Below are 21098 nucleotides of genomic sequence, written 5' to 3'. Positions count from 1 at the left end.
CTGAATAGTATTCCATTGTATATATAGACCACATTTTTTTGACTATTCATTTGTTGATGAACACTTAGGTTGATTTCATATCTTGGCTATTGTGAATAGTGCTGCAATGAACATCGGAATGTAGATATCTCTTCGACATACTGATTTCATTTCCATTTAGATATATACACAAGTGAGATTGATGGATCATATGGTAGTTATGTTTTTAATTTTTTAAGGACCATCCCTACTGTCTTCCCTAATGGCTGTCTTCCAATTATATCTTTATCAAAGTTCTCTAGCATGCCCATGAAGACTTCCTTCTGAGTTGATGTTGGAACACTAATCGATATCCTTTAGGTATGATCGTTAACCACCTAACTATATTTTCATCATTCCTATTACACACAAGAATATGAGAAATTTGGTCAAATGCCTTGTTAAAGTCAAGATATAGTTTGTCTATAGGATTCTCTTGATTTAAAAGTTTAATAACCCCATTTTTAAGAAAGGAAAGAAGGTTAGCTTGCTCTTGGCTGTGAATTCATTTGACTCCTTTTAATCACCTCTTGCTGATCTAAATAACCATTGAAGCTGCTCACAAATACTCCAACTCTCTCTCTCTCCTGTTGCATACATGGTAGGATTGCCCTTGTCTGCCTACTTGAAGTTAGGTAGGTTTGTGTAACTCGCTTTGGTCAATGTCATGAGTAGAAATGAAATATGTCACTTCTGGGAAGAGAATGTGTGTTCCGTACTGCATCGTCTTTCCCACTGCCTTGGCAACCAGAATGTCCCAGTGCGGGTCCCAAAGCGAAGGCAACAACAGAGGAGAGCCCCAGCCAACCCGCAACAGACACGTAGTATGAGCAATAGCCTTTATTAGTTTAAGCCATTGAGATTTTGGGGCCATTCGTTAAAGAAGCATAAACTAGATTATCTTGACTCATACATCATATTTATCAGTCTGTGTTTTCTGGAATCCACCACCACCTTTTGAAATTCAGAAGAAAATGGGCCCATCTGCAGTTTTCTACCCCATCTGTTGTTCTCCACTATTTTTTGAAATTACTGACATTACATCTTTCAGTTCCTTAAATATTTGAGGATATAAATTGACTGGGGATGGCTACTTGAATTTATTTAAAATGACTGGCTAAGTGCTTTATCACTACTTTCTTAAATTTCGATTCTTTCTTAGCAATATTTTTATACTTTTCAATTCTCCATGGGGGAGAAGGCAAAAACGAAAGAAGAGTTGTGTAGTATACCATATTTAAGCTTTGTCCTTATTTCTCTTTCATTAGTTTCCTTGCTTTCAATAAAGCTTAAAATCTCTGTTTTTTTTTTAACTTTGGCATTTTCCCTAAGTCTCAGCTCATTCTGGGTATTCAGTTTTCTCACACTCTTCTTAAAAGTTCATATAGCACTTATCAAATTCGCCATCTAAAATTATTTATTTGCTTTACTTATTTTCTATTAACTGTTCCTAGTACATGCTATGGTCTTTATTGAGTTTTTAATGCTACCTTTTTTTTTTTAAACCGTATATGTTTCTTCTATCTTTTGTTCACTTCTTAATATTTGAATTTACCAGGGCTTTTCCTTTTAAAGGTTATCCAATATCTAATATTTAGTACTCACTTTTAGAGGTTTCTGTACATTTTAAAGTTTGTTAAATATACTAATGTTTTCTCTGGCATTTTTTTTAATGCTTTCCTTAAGTCTAAGGAATATATGTGATTATCTCACATTTTTCTTCTAATACATTTATGTATCCAAATATGACCAATGTTTGGTTGAAATTGCCAACCAGTTTCTTCCTGCTGGTCAGAATTAAACCAACAATAACAATTTCTTTTTTTTTTTTTTTTTGAGACAGAGTCTCATTCTGTTGCCTGGGCTAGAGTGCCCTGGTGTCAGCCTAGCTCACAGCAACCCCAAACTCCTGGGCTCGAGCGATCCTCCTGTCTCAGCCTGCCAAGTAGCTGGGACTACAGACGCACACCACCACGCTTGGCTAATTTTTTTTATTTTTTTAGTTGCCCAGCTAATTTTCTCTATTTTTAGTAGGGATGGAGTCTCACTCTTGCTCAGGCTGGTCTAGAACTCCTGACTTCAAGCAGTCCTCCCACCTTGGCCTCCCAGAATGCTAGGATTACAGGTGTGAGCCAACAGGCCTGCCAACAGTTTCTTTACAAGAAAAAAATCTCTTATTTTCTTTATCACCTATTCCAGAAACTTGGATGGCACTGAAAAAGTTGGGGATGCTATTACTGTTCAGGCTGGTAGAGCATGATTTTTACAACATTTGGGCATGGGCATTTACTCTGCCCCAGCAGCTACAGGAAGGAAGCTACTTAGGAAATCCTAGTTTTCTCTGAACTAACTGGGCAGCAAATTGAAATTTCAACATTTCCTACTTACAGTTGAAGGCTGTCCAGCTTTCCAGCTGTCACACACACACACACCGTTTCGAACTCTTTCCCTCTCTATATTTAACATTATAACTTTATAGACTTAATCTCTTGTCTATATATAACACTCTACTCACCTTCATATAAATATTCAAATACACACATAAACTACACCTTTTTTTTTTTTCGTGAGACATGGTCTCACTCTGTTGCCTGGGCTGGAGTGCAGTGGTGTCATCATAGCTCACAGCAACCTCAAACTCCTGGGCTCAAGCGATCTTCCCACCTCAGCATCCCAATACGTTTTTTTTTCTTTTTTTAAATTTTCAAAATGTAGGGAGAAAAAATAAGAGACCAAATGGGACGGGGAGGAGAAAAGGAAACATGAGGATAGAAGAGAAAGGAGTCTGGCCTAAGCGAGCAGTGCTAGGGGCCCCCAGCCCCCGGCCTTGCCCTGTGAGGGCTTACCCCTTCCAGAACATGGGTGGGCCCATTCAGCTGCCCTCTTCCATTTCAGCCTCTTTGTGATGGTGCTTGTTTAGGTAACAGCTATTCAGGGTTGGAGGGCTTTTCCTCTGAATAGAAAATTGGCCCTTTTGGAGTGTGACTCCACAACTCTGGCTTTACCATTCAATCACTGAAATAAGCAGTGCATAGATTAGAACAAAGCAACTGGAGAAAAAGCAATAGGAAAGTGAACGAATGAACAAGTCAGATGTCATCTATTCCCAACTTTTCTTTCTAGAAGACCTATCTGGGGACTGCTTCCTGTCACCATAAAATACTGAACACTAGCCTTGAACATGAACGCTCAACAGGAAGAATTACGGGACCGGGCCATCATCAAAATAGCAGCTCATTTACCAGACCTCATTGTCTATGGAAATATCTCCCCAAAGCGACCCTCTGTGGATTATTTTGATGGAGTCCTGATGTTTGTTGACATTTCAGGCAAGTGCAAAGGGATGTTTGATTAATGGGCTGAGCAACAGGTTCACATCGGAATGTACACGCAGAGCTCAGCCTGATTACAGAGTGGGGAGGCTGTTATCCAGCCCCCAGGCTGTTGCAGCAGATGTCCTCCACTGAGAACTCAAGAGGGAGGGGATAACCTCTGGCCCTGGCTCGCTCTCATCTTCTCTTACCCCACGCTTCCAGTCATGGGCGTGTCTTTAAGATGCCCACGTCCCAGGCCTGGAACTTCAGGTTCTGACGTCCCTGCCCCAACTTCACTAACGCATCCCCCCAAGTCCCAAGCCCCACACCCATCCCCCATCAAAATTGACCTCAGAAAATGATCTCCCTAGATGATGTTTACATCTTAATAGTAAACTTGCCACCTCTTCAGAAGTATTTAAAATGGGTGTGTGTTCATTACCCTGGAATGAAAGTTCTATTCTTAGTTAAAGGAATTGCAGTCATGGCTGGACCGCTGAGAATTTGGAAGAAAGGACATCTGGAGCCTTTCCCTGACCTCTAAAATAACAAACACAGAGGGGGCTGCATGTCTGACACTTGATTAGCCCACAAAGATCATCAGGAAGAAACTCCGCCAGTTCCTAGAAGCCAAGGCCCACTGCTTTCCAGCACAGCCCTCTTCCGGCTCCGTTTGGTTCTCCCAAGCAGCCAAGAAAATCAGCCGCACATTTTTTACAGGTTTTACCGCGATGACTGAGAAGTTCAGCACAGCCATGTACATGGACCGCGGGGCTGAGCAGTTGGTGGAGATCCTCAACTGCTACATAAGTGCCATTGTGGAGAGTAAGTCTTCCCGTGGGCTCCTGGCTCAAGGATACTTCAATGCATTGCTTTTTCCGTAGCTGTTGGCTATAACCTGGTAGAGCAGAATTGCTTAGCACTCCTCATGTTCCCCATGAAGCGTGTACGAAACCAGTCTTTTTTGAAACATGATATAGTACAGCTGAAGAAATATAATGAGGTCTCACTAATAGAGACTATTTGAGAGAAAGGATGTTTTGGGGTAAAGGGCTGAATTACAAACTGGTTTTAAAAGAACTGTGGTAGTAATACTTTTATTATACTCAATATGGTCAAGTGTTTTAAAAAGCTAGCATCACTATAACCCAAACATAGAGACTGTATAAATAGAAAAGAGTGATCTGCAACTAATTTATCAATTCGTCTCCTAATGACGGACACTGAAGCACTGACAGCTGACTGAAGTTTAGTCCCTTTTCGACCTCTGACTGCCGCCTCGTCTGCATTGCTCATTTGAACTATTATTCAGGAAGGGAAGATTTTACTCTGTTAAGGTAAACTCCAGGCTTTCATGTCTTAGTAGGCTCTAAGTTCCCTTGGAACATCTTAATGTTACCCGCTAGAGAAAATTTAATGCTCCGTAAAAGCAGAAACTATGTCTAATTCCTTTTTGCATCCCACTCGAAACAACAGGCGCTCAACAAATTTGCGATGACACACAACTAAGAGAAAAAAAAATGTCCATTTATACCATAAAGTCAAAATTAACAAAATGCAAGTTGGTAATAAACAAAACTCAAGTGGACCGTGGTGGTGACTTCCCCATTTCCCGACTCCCCTTTCTCATGCAATCCTGTCACTCAGCCGCCCACCCAAGGCAAGTCTCAACCTGTAACGTATGTTGATCAATAGATCAATAAAAAGCATTCCATTATGTCAAGAGGAAGGCAGTCGTCCTCAGGCGTCCTCAGAAACCTCGCCGTCCTCTTTCCTGTCTTTCCCCATTCACAGCTATGGAGCAAAGACATAACCGGGTTCACCATACTCATTTCACAGTTGAGGAAACAGACTCAAGTGGGTTAAGTAACTTGTCTGAGATAACATCTTTAGTATAAGCCTATTCTCTGAATTGCTGTTCTCTTGAGCCATTTTCGATTCTACTAACGAAGCATGAATTCTTTTTACTAGCTTTAAGGAATCAGGGTTTGATTTAATTAATTTATTTTTTTCCCCCAGAAGTGTTGATTTATGGAGGAGACATCCTAAAGTTTGCAGGTATGGAGGCTAAGAAGGGAGGGGTAAGAAAGGAGTGTTGAGATGCCTGTACTCAAAGGAGGCATCTCAGAGAAAGTAGTGTCCAGGAGGTGGGTTGAGGAATGTTTGATGAGTAAGTTTCAGTACAAATCTCATACAAAATAGACTGAACCCGGCCAGGCATGGTGGCTCACACCTGTAATCCTAGCACTTTCGGAAGCTGAAGCAGGAGGATCACTCGAGGCCAGGAGTTCAAGACCAGCCTGAACAACATAGTGAGACCCCATCTCTACAAAAAAAACAGAAAAAAAAAAATCAGCCAGGCATGGTGGCTCACACCTGTAGTCCCAGCTACTCGGGAGGCTGAGGCAGGAGGATTGCTTGAGCCCAGGAGTTTGAGGTTTGCAGTGAGCTATGATCACACTACTGCACTCTAGCCCAGGTGACAGAGTGAGACCCTGTCTTAAAAAAAAAGACTGATCCCCAGGGAAGGTCAAAGGCCCCCAGTATGTCTCTCTCTTAAAGGTGATGCACTGCTAGCCATGTGGAAGGTGGAGCGAAAGCAGCTGAAAAACATTATCACGGTGGTAATTAAATGTAGCCTGGAGATCCATGGATTATTTGAGACCCAGGAATCTGAAGAAGGCCTAGATATCCAAGTCAAGATAGGTAAGCGTTTGAGAAAGGACAGATGCTACAGCTGTTTGGATATGGGTCTTGACTCCTGGGGCATCTCTCTCCCAAAGGGAAAACAGTAGAACGTGGTGGTTCAAGCCCATCATGCCTTGAACTTTGGAATCAGGCTGACCAGCATGTGAATTTCGGCTCCCTCACTTACCAGTCAAGAGGATTTGGGCTAATCATAATATCTGCCTAATAGGCTGTTATAAAAAGTCAGTTAGTATACTGGCACCTAGTTCTTGGCACCTAGTAACCACTAAACAAAATGGTCTTTATTACTACTATTGCTGTTATTATTATTATATGTTGCTGCTTGTCAAGATTGTGCAGTATAATAAAATAGAGAGTAGCCAGCTGGTCATTACACAGATTCATAGATTCAGCAATGACATCAGACGGGCCATCCCCCGTTTCACAAGAATGATGTGCAAGAAAGGCTTAACAGGTCAGCCGGCAACACAGCTCCAGCTGTACACAGGGCTTCTTAAGGTCATATATATTAACATAATATAGTAACAATCACATGCATTTCCATAGGGCATTGCAGACATCATACACATTATGCCATTTTCTTCACCACAGTCCTGAGACACAGGCATTACTATTTCCATTTCATAGAGGAGGAATGAGACTCTGAGACGTACAAATGAGGAGCAACAGCTAGAGTTAGGGTTGGTGCTGTTGGTGTTCACTTCTGCCCAGCTAAACTTTGTAAAGTTTAGAACTTTCCAGTGTCAGAGCTGATGGGATCATTGGGGTCATGCAATTAACTGCTTCTCAACCTTCTTTAATCTATTCCCCCTTTTGATGTTGTTCCAAATTTCCAAATAAGTTACATATTTTGTTGAAAAAAATCAAAGTTATTATAATACTGAATATTTTTCCAAGTCAACACTCAGGGAGTCTGATGCAGTCTCCTTCCTGAGAATGATGGATGCTGAGTCCCTCACGTACATGACAATTGGCCATTAGAGAGCTGGGTTCCAGCACCCTTTCCTTTAGTGGGTCTAAGCATCAGTGTGTTTGAGACAGAAAACTAACCATGCATAGTATCAGGGGAAATCAGCCTTGACAGATCAGAATAGCAGAGAGCAAAAATAAAAAACCCTTGATTGTATTAGAGTTGTTTAAAAGAAATGTGTATCACGTATAGTTCATTTATACATATATTTTGTATACATGTCGTAATATTGCTCAGGTGCCAAAACCTTCATCTCCCAACTTGAAAGAACCGTTGTTGGGATGGGACACATGACTGTCAAATGCCTATTTCTTTTCCCCCACCGTCTCTGGCTGTTGTCTGACATTTGATCCTAAGGTATTATTTTTAGTTAGAACCTCAATCTTTGATAAAATGCAAATTCTCCCAGAATAGGAATTACTAAAGTTCTCCTCTATTACCCTTAAGTGTAAATAATTGAAGAAAAGGTAAAATAACTTTGGGACTGATAGGATCTTCCAGGGAGATAAATATCCCAGAAAGGCAAAAATTAGTGACTGAACTTTCTAGCTTTGGGAGAAGGGGAGTTTCTGAAGGCCTGGGCCTGGAAGAGGCATTCTCTGATTCTTATGTAAAATTTTAGAAATGAGATTTTGCGTTGAAGTAGTATAGTCCCACCAAGATTCTGCTTTCTCCAAGAACCCATGCTGCTGGGAAGTACCACAGAATTCTTGTGCAAACCTCTTGCTTGCCTTCTTGCCAGGACTGGCTGCCGGCCACATCAGCATGTTGGTCTTTGGAGACGAAACACGCAGCTACTTTCTGGTGATGGGTCAGACGGTGGATGATGTGCGCCGTGCACAGAACATGGCACAGATGAACGATGTCATCTTGTCACCAAACTGCTGGCAGCTCTGTGACCGGAGCATGATTGAAATCGAGAGGATTCCAGATCAGAGAGCAGTTAAGGTAGGCGTGATGCTGCTGTTTGCAGAAAGTTCTGCTAGTCTGTGCCAGAGGCTCCCTGCCAGAAGAGACACTGGCAAGGCTAGTTCAATGGAGCTCCTGGGCTGGAGACTGGGGTGGGGTCAGTCTGGGTTAGGATAAGGAGGCCGTAGTCCAGGACAGCTCTTCTGGGAGGAGCCAAGGCTGGTGCACTCCAGGAGGAAACGATTAGGCTTTTCTGTGGGTAACTTAGGATGTGAAATTTGGGTATTGAGGCTTTTGGGGAGGCTAGTGACCTTGCTGAAGGAAAAGGAAGGATCTGGTGGCTCCCCCAGGAGCAGCAGGGAGTAGTTTAGAGGGCTGCCATTGGCCCTCGCTTTCTCCACCCAACACCCTCCTAACCCTGGGCAAGGGATCACTGAGGGGACAGTTGGAGGTGAGCAATGCAGCAAAGTCCAGTGAGGGAAGAGAGACCTCCCCATGGCTCTGCCTCATAGAAAACACTGTGCTTAAGCTGAAGGTTGACTACAAGCAGAACTGTCCCCGGTATATGGCCAATTAGAGAAACTGTGCTTTGAGGGTATGAAAGGCGAGAAGAGCTGTGCTGCTGGATAAGCCAAAGGAATAGCCTACACGGCAGAAAGAAAGAAAAGACCAGGGATCCGTGGAGGTGCTGGCGAAGAGAGGAGGCAGCCCCCCACGCATCGGTCCACAACCTCAACACCTAAGCCAGGCATAACCTAGCTGGCCCATAGCAGTACCCCACTCCCCATCTGAATTAATTTCAGACTTACAGAAAAGTTGTAAAAATGATACAGAGTTTCCATATAGCTCTCACGTAGCTTCTCTTAATGTTAACATCTTACATAGCCAGTGCAATAGTCAAAACCAGGAAATTAACATTGGTACCATACTGTTCATTAATTAAAGCCCTTATTTGAATTTCACCAGTTTCTGACACTTAAGAGGAATATTGATCAGTTATTTTGTCAAATGTCTCTCTGCTTGGTTTTGCCCGATGCTTTCTCATTATTGGACGAAGTTTATGCACTTTGTTTTGGGAAGAATACCACAGAGATGACATTGTGCTGGGTGTGGTGGCTCACACTTGTAATCCCAGCTACTCAGGAGGCTGAGGCAAGAGGATCACTTGAGCCCAGGAGTTCGAGGCTGCAGTGAGCTATGGTCATGCCACTGTACTCCAGCCTGGGTAAGAGTGAGACTTTGTCTCTTAAAAAAAAGACAAGAAATGAAGTCGTGCCATTCTCAGTGTATCATATCATGGGGTTCATGGTCTTGATATGTCTTATTACTGGTGATGTTCCTTATGCCTCTTTGGACATCAGCCCCCCTTTGTCCTTTAATATTTATAAAAAACAAATACTGTACAGTTTAACCAGGTTTTATTTGAATTAAGATATTATGAAGGAAAAAAAGCAGAAAAAAGTTCTGAGGGTAGAAAAGTATAAAGGTTAGTCCTCTGGAATGGCCCTCTGTGGGTATATGCTAAATATTGAGATCTGAACAAATAATGTGATTGGAAAGACTTTTACAATTTTCAATTTTACCAATTAAAGATCTTTAGTGCTTACATATGCCAACCACTGTTTATCATTTTCTAGACATTCAAAAGCAAACGCTGTGACTTTCTGCTGAGAAATTATACTCAAAGGACTAGACAGCCCTTAGGAAAACCAAAAACTTCTCATTTTATTTTATTTAGGTTAACTTCTTAAAACCACCTCCCGCTTTTAACTTTGACGAATTTTTCACCAAGTGTATGACTTTCATGGATTATTATCCTTCTGGTGACGACAAAAGTAAGTACCCTCCATGGACAAGAGCCTGTGGCCCCCGCAGCGGTCAGCAGGGTCTTAACCCAATGCCAACAGCTCCCTTACAAGTGGCTGGACCCCTCAACATGGCTCCTGGTCCTTACCAGCACTTGAAGGGGACCTGCTTCCCATTCCCCAGAACAGCGATTCTAAGTATGACCCTGCTCACGCCCTCCACCTGTCCCTAGGCACTGACCCTCTTCCCTTGCCTGCCAAACATGTCTAAGTCTCCCTCCTGATGAAAGAAAAAAATAAAGTTCTTAGAATCTATTTCTCCCTCCTAACCATCACCAGCAAACTTCTTGGAAGTGTAATCTCTGTAAATTTATCTGTACCTGTTCTTCTATCTGCTCATTCATTTATTCACCCAATAAACACTGACCGCAAGCACCTCAGGGTCTGTGCTCACCTGCTCCTTGGTCTGCACCCCTCACATCCAGCTTCTACCCTGTCCCCTTCTATCTGCTCATACTGTTTACGTCAAGGCCACCAGTGACCATCAACTTGCCAAGCCAGGTGACCTCTTCTCAGGCCTCATCCTAGGTGTGGACCTTAGAATACTTTCTTTTCCCAGATATTACCTCCTCCTTTTTCTTTGGGTTCAAGAGTATTCTTTTCCAGTTTTGCTTTTACTCCTCAAACCACCTGTGTTCAGTGCCCTTTGCTCAGTTTCCTTCCCATTCCTTAAATGTTGGTGACTTTAGGGATCCGTCTTTGACCTTTTAGTCTTCTCTGCTCAGTAAGCCACTCGTTCATGCTTAACTTTCATATGACCAGGGTGAGGCAAGGGAGAAGCCTGGGGCACAAAGTGTAAGGAGGCATCACTCTTAAGGTCCCACAAATTGCATGCCTCACCTACGTCCTGGTTCCAACTGCCTGAAGTCAGCCCAGTTCTTTGCCCTGAATTCTAGCACAGACTTTTGTCCTGAATTCATAAAAAAAAAAAAAAATTGCCTATGGGCCATTTCCAAGGATGTCAAATAAGCACCCAACATTAACATATCTAAATTTTAAGCCATTTACCCTTCTCTAAAAACTCCTTCATCATCCAAACTAGAAATCTCAGAAACATCTTTGACTCATTTTTCCTCTTCACTTATGTACAGATCTGGAATGTTTTGAATGTTACACATAGTAGATCGTACTTTTACGAAGCTGTATTGGCAACGGCATGGGGTGGGGAGTGGGGAGCTGCAGGGATATTGGTCAGGAAAGGCCAAGAGCCCCGGAAGCTCCAGGTGAGACGAAGGAGAAAGCCCTGTGACCCCCCTGGAGCTTTAGCCCATCTCATCTCCGCGAGCTTAATGGTGCCTCCGTAAAGGGTTTCTTCAGGCCCTATTTTGGGCGCTGCGATACTGCGATGCAACTCTGATGCTAACGACCCGGAGTTAGTGCGGGATGCCATAGGTTGAGTCCTCTGCAGACTCCCTCACTTCAGATACCAGCTGCAAGCTCTGGAATCCCCAGGCCGCCTGAACGTCTGACCAACGCCTACAAATTCGGGGATTTCCTCAGTGCCCTGAGGCTCACGGAACTCAGCAAAGTGCTACACTGAGGGCTGTGGTTTTATTAGAAAGGATACAAACCAGGACCAGCCAAATAAAGAGACACTTGGAGTGGGGTCTGCAAGGGTCCCAAGCACAAAAAGGTTCGGCATCCTCGGGAAGCGTCACCCTCCTAGCACGTCGATTACCAATCAGGGAAGCTCGCCAGAGCTTCGGGGGTCCAGAGTTTTTATTGGGGTTTCATTACACGGACATGATTAGTTGAATAATTGGCCACATGGTCAAACTCAGTCTCCAGCTCTCTCCCCTCCTGGCTCAAAGTCCCAACCTTCTAGTTGTCAATGGAAAAAAAGCCAAACTACGTAAAATAATTTTAAAGAGATTTACTCTGAGCCAAATTTGAGGACCATGACCTGGAGCCACGCCCAAGAGGCCTTGAGCAAGTGGACTGGGTGTGGCTGGGTTACAGTTTGGTTTTATACATTTCAGGGAGACAGGGGTTACAGGTAAAGTCATAAATCAATACGTAAGGAGGCATACATTGGTTTGTCCCAAAAAGGTGGGCCATCTTGAAGGGGGAGGGACTTACAGGTTATAGGTGGGTTTAAAGATTCTTTGGCTTGTAATTGGTTAAAGACATGAAGATTTGTCTAAAGGGTTGGAATGTTTTAACATAGGAGCTGTTTATCAGAGATAAGCCAGTGGACATATATTTGTTGTGTAAAGTGAGGACCTGCAGGTTTGTCTTGCATACCCTTAGGCCTGTTAATGGGTTACAAAGGATGTCCCCAAGAAGGGAGGAGGGCATGATAAGGCATGTCTGACCTCCTTCCATCTGGCAGGCAATTTAGTTTTAGGATATTCCTTTGGCCATGAGGGGGTTCATTCAGTCAGCTGGTGGGGGGGTGAGCCTTAAATTTTTATTGTAGTTCACATAGTCACATGGTTGGTCTTTCTGGCCAGCCACTGTGCTGACTCAGCTCATTAGCGGTAAACTCAGGGGCTCTGGAGGGCCCACCATGAATAATGAAGACTCTCCTATCCCTCAGGAAATTCCAAGGAATTAGAATTTAACTCCCTGGAACTTGGAACAAAGAGCAGCTGAATTCTTTGTTATATAGCAGGCACAGACCTCTCCATAATCACTGTGCCCTCAGGGTCCAGGCCTTTACAACTATTCCCTTCGTCCTGAGCTCCTTTCCTCGGTCTGCCCAATGTCATTTCCTCCTAACCTTCAGTACTCACATCGGACTGTGGCCGGGCTAGTCTTCACAGCCCTTCAACACACTGCTCATTCTAGGCTTTAACCCACATGGTTTGCTCTGCTAGGCACGCCCCCCTCAGTCCTTCTAGTAAAATGCCGTAGGTCAGTCAAGATCTGGTTAAATTCTCGTTTCTCCTGTAAGTGAGAATTTACTTCAGCCTTGGCTGATTAAACCAGCTCATATTGATCACTGCTTCCTCTGAGTCTTGCTAAGTTGCTATAGTCTACTAGCTTGTTTGGTCTAGCTACTTTCATTTTTCTATTTAGGTTTTCCTTACATATTATATTTGAATGTCCAGTGAGACAGTGAGTGCCTCAAGGGAACAGGCCAAGTCCCCTACTTATTCTTTTTCCCCACACCGTGCTAGCATGGTGTTTTAAACATATTAAGTGATCAGTAAACATTTTCAAAGTTAAATTTGTTTCTTATGTCTCTTTCAGATTCTATTTTTATTTTTCATCTCATTTGGTTCACATTATCATTCTATTCCCTGCGGAACACCTCTCATTTCTCGCTCCCTTTTTTAAAAAAAATTTCTTCAAGCTCCTTCCTACCATATCTTATCAGGCTATTCTAGAGCACAGAACTGTCAACCATTATGTTGATAGTAAAGGGGACCACAGTGATAATGAAACCCACCTGGTTTTTGCCCCAGGTGAGGAAACAGGAGACAGCAGGGCCCTGCAGTGACCTGTCCATCACACAGTGAGTTGGTATCAAGCCTGAGATCAGAAGCCAGGCCCCTGAACTTAACTCCTGCTGCTCTTTCAACTCCACCACCCCCTTCTTTCTGTCACCATTCTCCTCTATCGTCACCCCTTCATTTGTCCATTCCCATCTCCTGTGCCAATAGTTTTAGATCAAATCCAGAGGTGAAAATCTCCCCAAGTCCCAAAGCATGATGACAAATAGAGTTTTGAGCTACATGCAATTGAATTTTGGGAAACCTACAACCTCTTTGGATTTCCCTTAGCTCTTTTTGGCCAGTAGGTGTCCCAGAGCCTCCTGACGGAACTGCAAGGACAGGACCACAGCCCAAGGGACTAGGAGGCTCCTCTCTCTAGCACTGCAGAGCCCAGCCTCCCTTTCTGAGCCTGTCCCCTCCTTCTGCCCTCCTAGACCTCCTGAGGCTTGCGTGCATGCTGGAGTCTGATCCTCATCTGGAATTGTCCCTACAAAAGTACGTGATGGAAAGCATTTGGAAGCAGGTATTTTTATAATTGAGTTTGTTGGCTTTTGGGGTGTCAGGGATCTTGGATAGCTGGAGAGATTTTAAAAACTCAGCAGCTAGTAAAATGTTCCCTTTAAATAAATAAAAAGATATTCTCTATGTGTAGGTGACTGCAAAATTTATTGTTCAAATTAGGATACTCTTAAGAGTTAAAAGGGGCATTATTCGTAATTTCACTGTGACGACAGGCATGAACTAGGACTGTGTTGCCTTAAATAACTGGGCAAACAGGAGCTGTTGCAAGCATATAAGAACATACCGTCACCCTTTCTATATGCCACATAGCAGAAAGATATCAACTGGATGAACGCTGGTACACTATTTTTCTAAGTCACTTGCATTAGATCTTAAGTTTTGAGATTTAACAATACAGGTAATTAGAATGCTCTGAACTACCTCTACCCGTCCCCCACCCCACAAAAATTTTTTTTTTATTCTCTTACATCTGGGTTCTCTCAAATGTATTAATTCCTTTGAATTATAGCTGTCTCTTAGCACTCACCATATGCCAGTCACTCTGCTATTTCATGTATTTATTCTTCACAGTCCCTGGTAGATATTTTTATTCCCATTTTATAGAAGAGAAAACTGAGACCCAGAAGGTTATGAGGAACTTTCCTGAGGTTGTAAAGCAAAATGTATATAGCTAAGATTTGAACCGTGGTCTGTCTGAATCCTACAATTTTTGTATAGGCTATACACTCTCCTAATATTTGCCCATTTTAATGCTTAAACCCATCAAAGTACAGTTGTGTCCTGGAGGAAATCTTTGTAAGCCTGTCCACTGGACAGCTTTCTTCAGAGTGCGGGTTGAAGAGATACCAGGCTGCACCCTCCCACCTTCAACCCAGTGTAAAAACATTATCTCTAGTGCCTGCAACTCTTCCACTCTTCAAGGTTTTTGAAGCTCAAGAAAGTCACCCCCCGCTCCTCTCCCCCCACCCCCAATAAATATAACACATTATGCTTCTTCAGCTGCAACCAGCTGAGAGCAAGACCTACAGTAATGGGATATAAGATGGACTCTGCGAGTTGCTGGGAACGTTGGGGGTAGCAATAACAAACACCCGGGAAAGAGGTACAGCGAAGGGGGCTGAAAGGAGGAGAAAGACTTTTCACTGTTTTACCAAGTTCTGCCCCCGCACCTAAAGAACAGAGGTACTTAAAGATACTGTGGTCCGCTTTTCCAAGCCAAAACTCAGAACACATGGTCTGACAGAATAATTTAATTTTTAAATTATGTCAGAATAAATGTATTTGAAAAATCAAAGTAAATTGTTACATGGGTTAGTTAGAAATTATTAAGTCACCTTTTATGAAAAGAATAAAATTGCATGAATCCAGGACCATCCTAGGCAGTTAGGGAGCATGGCTGCTTATTCCCTATACCAATTCCCTCTTTCATCTAGAAGGTGTGTTTTCACATTGTCAGTAGAGAATCTGGCACTTCTGTGCTGTTTGGAGAAGAAAGTGCAATGATTTTCCCCCACTAGTTTGCTGTGCACTTAATTTAACAAAATTCAGCAATGCTGATTGGCAGGGATAATTTGGGAATAATCTTCCTCTCCTTTCCCTGTGCCTACTGCAGGTAGGATCGGAGGGAAGAGGGGAGCTAAAAGAAATACACCACCCTGGAGAGGCAGGCATATGTGGTAGCTGAAATGCTGGAGTAGGAGTCTGGAGATTTGGGTTCTAGTCTCCTCACGTGACCTTGGGAAAGTTGTGTTGCATCTCCGTGCCTCAGTTATCTAATCAGTAAAATGAGGATAATAATGCTGCTTTTATTTCATTTGAAGATAGAGTAGGATGGAATGTGAAAATATTTCAGAAGGTAACCAGCTATGAAAATATAAGGTTAAATTAATAGCATGCTATTCTTATCCCTAAACTGCAAAAATAGGAGAGCCAAAAGGAACAGTAGGTCTTTCTGTTACTGTAATGGCTCATATTGGCATGAGGGAACTAGCAGTTGGGGTAATGGAGTGGTTGCTGGCCAAAAATTAGCAAGTGTGTTAGTCCCCATTGGAAGAGATTTTGAAAGTGCATTCCATTTCCACCTGCTCACTTCTGGTAGGCTGGCTCTGCCATGTGGTTCCTCACACATTCTGATAACTTCAGTTTCCCCAGAGAGTCTCAAAAGGCTACTTTCTTGGCCGGGTGTGGTGGCTCACATCTGTAATCCTAGCACTCTGGGAGGCTGAGGGGGGAAGATCGCTTGAGGTCAGGAGTTCGAGACCAGCCTGAGCAAGAGCGAGACTCTGTGTCTACTAAAAATAGAAAGAAAAAAAAATTAGCCAGTCAACTAAAAATAGAAACAAAAAATTAGCCAGGTGTGGTGGCTCGCCCCTGTAGTCCCAGCTACTTGGGAGGCTGAGGCAGGAGGATCACTCGAGCCCAGGAGTTTGAGGTTGCTGTGAGCTATGCTGACACTACAGCACTCACTCTAGCCCGGGCAACAAAGCGAGACTCTGTCTCAAAAAAAAAAAAAAAAAAGACAAAAGGCTACTTTCTTCCCACTGATGATTTTGGGTGTGGGGGTGGTGTCAAGAGGAAGGGTCCACTGCTGAGGACACATGCTATGAAAACCTGCTCTCTGCCTTGCAGATTGATGACAGACAGCTTCTGGGCTATTTGTCTGAACTTCGCCCAGTGACGATTGTGTTTGTGAACCTGATGTTTAAAGACCAAAACAAAGCAGAAGTCATAGGCTCGGCCATCCAGGATGCCTGCATGCACATCACTTCTGTCCTGAAGGTCTTCCGAGGCCAAATCAACAAAGTCTTCATGTTTGACAAGGTAAACGTGAACTACGGGGGTGGGGACCTACCAGTAGTTGGAGGTCAGCATTCATGGCCGAGCATATTGGTGAGACAGAGGGAATAGATGCTAGAAATTTAACCTAAACATCAGCCTTTATTTATAATTATAATAGCTCCCATGGCGGATATGGCACTCTCTGTGTGCCAGGCACTGTTCTCAACACTTTATCCACAGGGACTCATTTCATCCTCATGGCTACTCCAAGCAGTAGGTGCTCTTGTCATTATCCTCATTTTATAGATAAGGATGCTGAGAAAAAGGGAGAGTAACTTTTGCTCATGATCATCCAGTTAGCAAGTGGTGGGCTGGGATTCAAATCTGCCTTCCCAGCTGGAGCTCACCACCCTGGCCTGCCTTTCATGGTACACACGGTCTCCAGCCCAGCGGATGATGTATTTCCCCGGGAGTTCACGTCAGGAGTGTAGTAACCTTCGCACCCAGAAGTTTGTTTTCAATAATCCCCACCTGCCATGTCAACCCTTCCAGTTCCCCTTTCAGTTTCATTTTTGGCAGGGAGGGGGCTCATCTCTAGCTCCAATGGGTTTTCATTCTGTTCTTAATCAATTCATAGAAAAATAACGTGGTAAACAAATGACCGTGGGAGTATTCGTGAGAATTGATTCTCCATCTCAGGTGTTTTTGTATCTTAAGAGCAGAGCACTTAACTACCGATCCATATCCACTGACTCACTCATTCATTCAATAAGCATTTATTGAGCATTTTGTAGAAGGCCAAAAGCTAGGGCTAGGCAGCAAAGATAAGTAACTCACACATTGCCAGGCAGGTAGGCAGGAAGCACAAATTCCATATGAGAAAAACTAACTGTGCTGTGAGAATGCTGAGGGAGGGATTACTTCCAGCCTGGTGCCTTCCAGTACCTTCTTTCAATATTCATTCATGAGGATAAGAAAAGACCATAGAATCTCAGGAAATAGTCTCTAGCGTTTTGCACCTGGTGCCCACAATTCCTAGCTGTGTGACCTCAGCGAGTCATTGAACTTCTTGGAGTCTTGAATTATTCCTGTTTGAATGGGGGTAGTATTTGCCTCGAATGATTTTGGAAAGTTTTAAACGATGCAATATGCATGCAGCACTCGCTGCAACTTCTCTCTCACAGCCAACATCCAATAAATGAGAGCTGCTAGTCTCGTTGCCACAGTGAGTCAAAGCCTCACTTTGCCAAGACTACGTAAATTTCCAGGCAAAGCAGACCCCTTGGTGCCCCCAAAGGGGGTTGCCCTCTAGTCTTTACACATACCTAGAATTGCGGCTTTTCTTCTCATGTCAAGACATAGCCTAGCCTCTTTCAGGATCTGACACTTGATCAAATTCTTTTGAAGAGGGTTGAAGAAATTGAGGTATTTTAGTGTTCTTTCACATTTCATCAGGATGTAACATGTCAAAAATTCAAATTTTTAACCCATCACTCTTTATTCACTATGCCTTTTTCTTATAGACAATAGCATCTGACCCAGGTCATTTTTTTAAGTTACTGATACCAAGAATGTGCTCAAGGATCTAGAAGGCCACACGTAGCCCCAAGGCCACAGGTTCCCCACCCCTGGTTGGAACAGTTAAGCTTTATACCAAGAAAACCTACTCTCAGCTTAAGTCTTTATCCCTAAGAATAATAACAGTAACTGAAAATACTTTATAGTGTACAAAGCTTCTTTAATATATATAACATTAATTCTTTTAGAAGCCAAAGCCACCTCTATAGAAGGTCTATATTATATCCATTTTCAGGTTGATAAACTGAAGTTCATAGAGTATAACTGACTTATCCAAGTTTCCACAGTTGGGAAGCAGCCTGAGAACACAGATTTTCTGATTCCAGAGCTGGTGCCTTTTCCACTGCTCTGTGCTGCTACTTCGTAGACTTAAATTTAGCACCTTGCAACACAAGACCTTGGCCCCAGGAGAGAGAGAGTAGGCAGGAGCGTGTGCACAAATGCAACTCATCCCTGCAGCAAAAGCAAGCCCCTCTCAAGGGCTCAAGCCCTACTGTTGATGATGCACTAGAAGTTATACGAAGTTTACTAAAAATAAAACAGGTGTGAGAAAAATCATGATGAAATCTAATTCAGAAAGCGAAAATTGCTGCCCACCCGTCCTGTCCGTCGGGGCTTCAGGCTGGCCCGGTTTAAAGCTTGCCCTCCCCCAGCTGTGTCTGCTGACTCTCCCCCTCGCAGGGCTGCTCTTTCCTCTGTGTCTTTGGTTTCCCCGGGGAGAAGGCGCAGGATGAGGTCACTCATGCTCTGGAAAGTGCTGTGGATATATTTGACTTCTGCTCTCAGGTCCACAAAATCCAGTGAGTGTTGACCCTCATCCCACCTGGTGGCCCCTGATACTTTTGAAGGCGAAGGGAGGGGGCGGGGCGCACAGGGAACAGATAAGGAGGGGAACTAAGAATTTAGTTCTGTGTCTCAGGCTGTCCCCCTTCCCATCTCCAGGCCATGCACAATTGCCCTAAACGAATTCCAATGGAGAAAGAATTCTTCATAGGAAATCTCTTCCTGCCCCTTCCCACCCCAGTCTTCCTTTCCCCACCCTGCTCACTTTCTCTGTGCACATTGCCTTTCTCTCTTTCCCCATAACTCTCCTTCCCAGCACTGTGTCCATCGGCGTCGCCAGCGGGATTGTCTTCTGTGGGATCGTCGGACATACCGTGAGACACGAGTACACAGGTGTGCGGAGCCGGCTCATCGCTGCTTGTCTTTCAGCAAACACGGTGCCTTGCCACTGGGCCTTGCGGGAGGAAGCCCCAAAATGAGTGAGACATGGGCCCCAGAAAGTCTGTAGTCTTGCAGATGGAACGAAGCCGTGCAGCTTTACCCATTGACAGTTCGGTGCTTTGCAAACCTGAGTCTCTGAGGCTGTGCGTGAGCGCAGGAAACGCACAGTCATGGGGGGCGGGGACCAGTGGCAGGCTACGTGCTCACGGAGTGAGGGGCTTTTATAATAACTTCTTGCTAACGTTGAACAGTTCCTCCTCTTAATTCCTGGAACAGGTTAGGACCGCTTTTGAAAAATTATGAATATTGGCATTACTGAAAAATAATGATACTCTCAAAAGAGAGTAATAATAAGTAGATGTTATCTCCAGATTTCACGACTGTTACTGTTATTTCTTTCTTCATTCCTTTTAAGATGTTCAACAATGATACATCTAAAATCCTGAATACATTTAAAATACTGAAATACGTTATGTCTGCAATGATACAATATCTGAGATTTTCTTCAGAGTAGCAGAGGGTGGGGAGTAGATAGGAGAGTAGATGGGGCAGGATTGGCCATGGCTGTCGGGATGGGTGATGCATGTATGGAGATTCATGATACTGTGCTTTATTGTATGATCAAATGTCTCCATAATAAACAGTTAAAAAAAGAATATCTCGATTAGAAGGATTCAAGTTTATGTTAAAATGAAACATTCGATACCTAATTTGTAGTAATATTGAGGGTTTACAAGCAGCCAGGCACTGTTGAAAGTGATAAATGTACATTAACTCATTAATCTTCGTAAACTGCCTTCTGAGATAGGTACAATTATCATCCCATTTTATAGATTAGGAAACTGTGGCAGGAAGAGTTAAAGTAATTTGCCCAGCAATTTGCACATAGTAGTTAGAGGTAGAGCTGTGGTTTAAACCGGGACAGTCTGGCTTCAGAGTCAGATATTCTAATATCCCCTAAATCAATCCTCCACGCACACTCTTTCCAGTGCTGTTTGCTAACTCTCAATAAATTACCGAATGAAGGTTCATTCACAGGAGCACAAAGACACAATTTTTTGCCTCGTGTAGGCCCAAGCTTGTGCTTGTCCCCCTTATAGCAGAAGACCAGCTCGACCCTATCTGAGAGCCCTCAGGCCTGTGGCCATCCCACCTACAGAGCCCTCTCCATATGCAAGGCCCTCCTGGCCTTGGGCAGATTATCCTCTTGGCCTCCCAAGTGAGGTAGAAACTTTGCTAATGGCTGAGTTAACTCCCTGCTTATTTTTTTAAGAGCCATTGGCTGATTATGGGTAGTTAAAGGCCAGACTTGTGTGTCATTGATGAGAGGTAAAGGGGGTAAAGGGTAGGATGCTATTTGGGGACAGTATGCCTCAGATTACACTCAGTTCAATGGCTGTTCTTCCCCTGATCTTTGACTTTCTCCTTTCTGTTGTAGTCATTGGTCAAAAAGTCAACATAGCTGCCAGGATGATGATGTCCTACCCAGGAATTGTGACCTGTGACTCTGTCACCTACAATGGCAGCAACCTACCAGCTTACTTTTTTAAAGAGCTTCCTAAGAAAGTTATGAAAGGTGTTGGAGATTCTGGACCATACTACCAGTGTTTGGGCCTGAAAGAGAAAGTGTGAGTGTGGGGCATTGATTTTGCAGTACGTTCTATAAAGAAGAGGGGAGTCATGATAGCAAAGCAATCGGTCGCCCATTTGAGATTTGAAGCCAGTTCACGAACTTGAAATCTATTCTTTCCCCAGACCGAGGCCCAGACTC

The 21098-nt window shown here is 43.5% G+C and overlaps 1 protein-coding gene across 1 annotated transcript in view; it reads left to right on the top strand.

Annotated features, from left to right (window-relative positions):
- The first annotated feature begins 3199 nt into the window (after positions 1-3199).
- The window catches only part of ADCY10 (adenylate cyclase 10 (soluble)), a 64053-nt gene continuing 46154 nt past the window's right edge, over positions 3200-21098 (top strand). Inside the window, exons 1-11 of the mRNA XM_012657743.1 lie at positions 3200-3347; positions 4053-4157; positions 5352-5390; positions 5895-6038; positions 7754-7959; positions 9659-9755; positions 13660-13748; positions 16376-16567; positions 18785-18903; positions 19203-19279; positions 20766-20955. Coding sequence (XP_012513197.1) covers positions 3200-3347; positions 4053-4157; positions 5352-5390; positions 5895-6038; positions 7754-7959; positions 9659-9755; positions 13660-13748; positions 16376-16567; positions 18785-18903; positions 19203-19279; positions 20766-20955 — 1406 coding nt within the window. The remainder of the gene's footprint in view (positions 3348-4052; positions 4158-5351; positions 5391-5894; positions 6039-7753; positions 7960-9658; positions 9756-13659; positions 13749-16375; positions 16568-18784; positions 18904-19202; positions 19280-20765; positions 20956-21098) is intronic.

This window comes from Propithecus coquereli, unplaced genomic scaffold (genome assembly GCF_000956105.1).
Source record: "Propithecus coquereli isolate 6110/MARCELLA unplaced genomic scaffold, Pcoq_1.0 Scaffold56, whole genome shotgun sequence".
In the NCBI taxonomy this organism is placed as follows: Eukaryota; Metazoa; Chordata; class Mammalia; order Primates; family Indriidae; genus Propithecus; species Propithecus coquereli.
This window is presented reverse-complemented; position numbering and strand designations above follow the sequence as displayed.